The following is a 6,000-nucleotide window of genomic DNA, read 5'->3' on the forward strand; positions in this document are numbered from 1 at the left end:
CCCTGTGCTCCAACTGGCTCTCTTGCCTCCAGAAATCTGGCCCCAGATCCTGCTTTGGACTAACACTGGGGAGGAAGATGTGAGACGTGGGAATTAGGGATGGGTTTCCAATAGAGTCCTAGGAAGTAGTGGGGAAGTACTCAGCATCTGGACAGAAAGCCCAGCCATCCAGCTAGATTGGCAGCTCTGAGTGGCCACTCGTATGACAGGGATAGAGTTGTATGTAAATGGTCAGGGGGAAGGCTGTCTGTGGAAATCTAAATAGGCCATTTCATGAACACTGAACAAGTTCAAGAGACAATGCTAGATAATGCTATTCAAGAAATCTTTATAACCAAAAGGAGAGGAAATAAAGTTTAATAACCAATGAAGACATCAAGGGAGAGAGATTGTTCAGGAGAATTCTAAAGCTGCCATTCAGTTAGAGAATCTGGAGAAGTGATCTAATTTCAGAAACTGCCTTCAGCCCTTCTTCTTATGATCGAGGCTGAGATCACACAATTAGATTTCAGTAGCCCTTTCAAGGCCAACCATCAATTGGCCGTACCTGTCCAACCACATCTTTTGGTTTTCCCTTTATAAAAATTCGAGATGGTTAGGTGAAGCTCCAGACTACCCTCTGTTACTCATTCTTCTCCACCTCTGCCTTTGCTTGTGTGGCTTCCAGCGCTGCAACTGCATGGCCCTCTTCTCTCAGCCATGCCCACCAGCTCCTCCAAGGCCTGTTTTGACGCAGGCCTCCCCCCAGCGGTTACACCCATCACTACGTTGTCTCCCCTGAGAGACTGGCAGTTCTCCAAGGCACCCGTGTAGCTTTCATTGATCTGGGAGATGCAGAATCAGTGCCGTGGTCCCAGCGACGACTCAGAACAGCCAATTTGTCTTCTCAGGATACAGATGGGGAATCCCAGTCCTTAGAGACTAAGTGTTGTTCCCTTGATAGCATGGAGCTTATAGCAGCGGCATGGGACCAGTTAGCACCCATGTCTTCTGAGTCTCCTCTTGGCCTCTGGTTCTTTCCACTGAAGAGCTCATGGCTGCTTCCAGACCTCACAGTTGCCAACCATAAACAGATGTATTCAGGCTTCATTGCAAATAGAGATGGAAATCAAAAGACTATACAAATTGGGTATTTTGGTGGCATATTGTCCCACCTTTACAGGCTATTGAGAAGGATTTCCTCCAAATAGATATCTTCTGGGCTTCCATTACACATTCTGCTTCAGAGGTGATGCTTCTAAAGAAAGTATAGGGTGAGTTACTCTCGTCTATGGGTACTTACTTCTGTTCTACCAATGAGGTTTTAAAAGGCTAAGAATGTATGCTTGAATTCAAGTACAGTTTAAGGTACAATGGGTTAGAATATTGGAGAACACAGCAATTGTATTTATTCATTCCAAGTATCTCTCAGTGGATAATTAACCTGGGCCATGATAAAAACAATTCTATTAGGCCCATTTCTCTTGTGGCTAATGCTACTGTGCTACTTGCTATAGTATTTTTCTTCTGCTTCATCCTAAGCAGAATGCTCACTCTAATAATGCAAGTATTACCTCTTGTGTAGCGGTTCCATTTTCCTGCTTGCAATGGAAAAGCCACAGTAGTTAGATGAGAGAACGAAGTTTTATATTTTCACTCATGAAGATGCAATTCTTATGAAAATCTGCAGATCTATCCACTTTTTGGTAGGTTTCCTATACCATTAACTAAAGAAGTAGGTCTTTTATCCATAATGAACACAGAGTTTTTAGGATACTTCTTTGTTCTGATACATAATTTGCCCCATACTGGATGTTTGTATAAAAGAAAAGGAAATCTATCATAGGGAGTTCTAAGTTGGGGGGATCACGGACCCCTTTGGTCCTATAGACCCCTATGCAGAATAATGTTTAAAAATTTTTTTAATATTTATTTTTGAGATACAGAGAGAAAGAGCACAAGCAGGGGAGGGGCAGAGAGAGAGGGAGACACAGAACTCAAGGCAGGCTCCAGGCTCTGAGCTGTCAGCACGGAGCGTGATGTGGGACCCAAACCCACGAACCGCAAGATCATGACCTGAGCCGAAGTCAGACACTTAACCGACTGAGCCACCCAGGTGCAGAATAATGTTTTTCAAATGCATAAAATAATATACACTGGAAACCAAACGTACTGACCTACAGTTCTATCCATGGACCCCTGGTACCTTAAACCTATCCTAGAGCTGACTCAGGGTCTATCATCTACATAATGTTTGGCTCTTCAAAGTGGAATTATGAGGTTAGAAACACAGCCTCCTAGTTACCAAAACTCAAGTCCAAAGCCCAAGTCACAAAGTGCAAAGGCAGTGGGTCACGTCAGGGAGCAAGGCTAGCTGGTTAACAGGTGGCTGCTGACCTGGGATGATTCCAGGGCAGTGAGAAGCTCTCTTCCTGCATCCCCAAATCCCCCTTCTCCCTGTCCACTCATGCTTGAAATCCCTTAATAGAGTCTCACTCCTTTGGTTCAATTAAATAGAGGATTTACTCTTGTTAAAAAACAAAAACCCATGGGAAAGGTAATAGTCCATGCCAAAGATTTTCAAATTTATTTTCAGGAGTAGAACCTATTTTTCAAATGCAACTTTAAATAGAATTCTGATAGGTAAGTAAATGCAAGTTTTATAAGAGTTTAGTATAATTCTATATGTTGAATTATATATAAACATGTATATGTATATATCTACTTATGTGTAAATCAACACTGGAAACACTGAGGTTGTCTCGATGAAGGCAAATTATGAAATCAAGAGTCACAGATAATAACTACCACCTTACATCCATCTCAGCATACAATTTATTTCTGTATTTTTTTCTTGCATGGACAAGACAGAGAAAATTCTGATGCAAATAGATAAAGAATTTCAAATAGCTAACAATTTGTTATGGTATTTGTAACCTCAGGATCTCCCCCAACTAAAATGGTCCAGAAGCTTTAAAGAACAGTAGGAATTTTTGGTTTCAAAACAGAATCTCAACAATATCTAACACATGTTCAAATTCCTTGGTAATTAAGGATCAGTTGGTGAGTACTTAATTTAGGGAGTATGTCCAGTAGATTTTGTCAGTAAGTTGAATCCTAACTCCCCTACTGATTTCATAACCTTAGGTGAGTAGCTTAATCTTAGTCTCCATCTCATGTGTTAAAAGGTTATAAAAATGGCATCTATTTTATAGGTATAAGGGTTAAATATAGTGTTCATAAAGCACTTAGCATAGTGTCTGGCACAGTTCATAAGTGCTTTTATTATTGAATAATAATAATCATAATCATAATCATAATGGAAGTACTTTTCAAACATGTCATGTAACATTTTAAGATGTTCCATCACATCCCATTTAAATTTCTTTTTAGGGGCGCCTGGGTGGCTCAGTCAGTTAAGCCTCTATCTCTTGGTTTCAGCTCAGGTCAAGATCCTCACAGTTTTGTGAGTTTGAGCCCTGAACTGGGTTCTGTGCTGATAGTGTGGAGCCTGTTTGGGATTCTGTCTCTCCCTCTCTCTCTCTACCCCTACTCCACTCTCTCTCTCTCTCTCTCTGTCTCTCAAATAAATAAGCTTAAAAATTTTTTTTTTAATTTCTTTTCGGATATCTCTGCACCCTCTTGTTTTGGATATTCACTCAGTTTCAAAACAATCTACTTTTGTGGGTTGAGGCAAATTTTAAGATGATACTTTACTGCTGACCTTTTATCTACAGCTGTAAGTGAAGCAACAGGCCGACCCTGCACCGCCAGATGGAACGTGTGCAGCACATTTCCAACCAGGTGAGAACCAACCCAAACTTAAAATGAGCAATGAGATGATCTATAATGCTATATGATCACATTGCAATGTGTCTTATTGTAATTTTACCATGTACCAGTGGCTCTTGTGCTGCCAAATGTGAGCTCCAGAGAACTTGCCTGGCTTTTAAGGCGTGATAGCTCGCATGTGTCGTGATACCAAAACCAGTCGAACGCTAGTAGGGGCTAGGCACCGCTTTAAGACCTTGACCTGTATTTGGCCTTCACTTATGTATCTGTATGATTATTATAGGAGTGGATATGAGCAGACCTAAATTTCAAAACGTGACCAGTACAAAGATTCGCCCTAGCTAGTGAAAGACATCTTTATAAGAAATTCAAATGTGCATGTGCGTGCACGCCCGTGCGCTCAGATTTAACCCGCCAGTGCAAACTAACCCATTGCTGGTATCTTAGTATGTGCTAAAATTTGGCACCTAACTTAAGTATGTCTGTGTTGTTCTTTGCTGCACTTTAAAATCGTTCAAATATTTATCAAAAAAATTAAGTGTGAATTGAATGCTTGCAGCTTCCCCGAAACTCACTGGGCTTCTCTGTAACAGTTTGAAAACGAGAGCATTAAACCTTTTTACTCATTTATACTGAAGTGTGAGAGGAGCCAAATCAGATCCTTTTGTGGAAGCATAGGTATGAAGAAGGGGAAGAAAGTATGAGATTTCTAAGGTTAGTTCATTTTCTACATAGGCAGGACCCTTATTAGGCACCTCTTCTTATGTGCCAGCAATGTTATATTATCTATAATTCCCAGAACACCCTTGCCTAATGGGCACCATTATCCTGACTCTGCAGAAGAAACTGACAACCCGAGATGTGCATTTGCTCACCCGGGTTGCATAACTGGAAAATGGCAGATAGGACCCAAACCGATCCACTGGATTCCAAACCCTTCCCACCACACCAGACGGCCTCCAACCCAAGCTCCCCATTTTATAACCCAGGAAAATGAGAATGAGCAAGGTAGAGTAACTTGCTCCTGGAAACAGCTAGTTGGTGGCGAGGCTGTTGCAGGAATCCAGGAGCAAGGGTATTTCACTGGGAAAACTCTATCGGAAAGCCCAGTGGGAAGATGCCCCGTGCAACCAGGGTAACCGGGGCCAGCAAAATCGCTTCTTCACTTCTAGACTTGGCATCAGTCACTTAGTTTCAAGCAGAGACTAGATGAAGGAGGAGACAGACCAGTTCTCTCCTGAGCACCTAATACGAGCAAAACACGGGTCGGGGCAGTGGAAGACCTGAAAAACAGGCAAATGGATCAGACCACAAGGTCCCTGCCCTGGTATCAGTGTGGGGAAAAAGGCATCATCCTAGGAAATATTAAATAGAATCTTTGGAAGCTATCTCAGTAATATTTTGTTTCTCTCCCTCAACCCCTACATGAATGTAAGTTTTAAATGTCAGTATAAAACATGGCATAATACAATATCACAATTGTCTCTAGTCCTAACATTTTTAGAGCACTTATTTGTACCAGGACCTTTGCTAAGTGCTTTGAATTCTCTCATTTAAATCTCAATGCAATCCTATGGGATACTCTTATTATGGACATTTTACTTATGAAACAACGCAGGCTGTTTCTGGGAGATTCCCCATCTAGCAAGATTCACACCAGGCAGTCGGACCCAGAATCGCTACACTCAGAGCTAGCAGGTGCTTGGAGTTCAGCGTAGGGTTGGTCTGGAAATGCATGCAGGATCTCAGCACAGAAACTCAGGAAACACGCAAGAAACCCTCAAGAAGTTGGAGAACTCACTACCACTGTATTTTTGATGAATGATATCCGATGCAAGCATAGCCTCTGATGGCTTCTTCCCACCCCAGAGCCATCGTGGGCTTTTGTGAGAGCCAGAAAGCAGCTGATGATAACTCTGTCATCACTTCCTTCAGCTTTTCCAGTACTCCAAACAAACCCAGGCAGAACTAAAATTCTAGACGGCAGCCACATACGAAGGCGATACACCACCCCTTCCACTCACCACCACCACCGCCATATTGGTGGGATATATTTTAGGAATCAGGAGGAAGGAACATGAGAAGTCATTGTTTTCTTGAGAACTCTAAGCAACCTGATGAGAAAGCTCTCTCTAACGACAGAGGTGGGGATGCTGTGCATGCCATCACAGTCCTTGGGTAATGACTGTGTGTCATAAATGGGATATGGCATTTCTGGATGTCTTTAAA

At 42.1% G+C, this 6,000-nt stretch overlaps 1 protein-coding gene across 6 annotated transcripts in view; it reads right to left on the reverse strand.

Annotated features, from left to right (window-relative positions):
* The window catches only part of IQCH (IQ motif containing H), a 213,408-nt gene that overhangs the window by 164,427 nt on the left and 42,981 nt on the right, over positions 1-6,000 (reverse strand). Inside the window, exon 6 of one of the 6 annotated variants that reach the window (XM_078448767.2) lies at positions 152-1,237. The exons of the other annotated variants lie outside the window; for them this stretch is intronic. Coding sequence (XP_078304893.1) covers positions 1,223-1,237 — 15 coding nt within the window. The 3' untranslated portion in view covers positions 152-1,222. Of the gene's footprint in view, positions 1-151; positions 1,238-6,000 lie in introns of those variants that run through there. 6 annotated transcript variants of the gene reach the window in all.

The sequence above is a fragment of the Panthera onca genome, chromosome B3 (assembly GCF_046562875.1).
Source record: "Panthera onca isolate mPanOnc1 chromosome B3, mPanOnc1 haplotype 2, whole genome shotgun sequence".
Classification (NCBI taxonomy): domain Eukaryota; kingdom Metazoa; phylum Chordata; class Mammalia; order Carnivora; family Felidae; genus Panthera; species Panthera onca.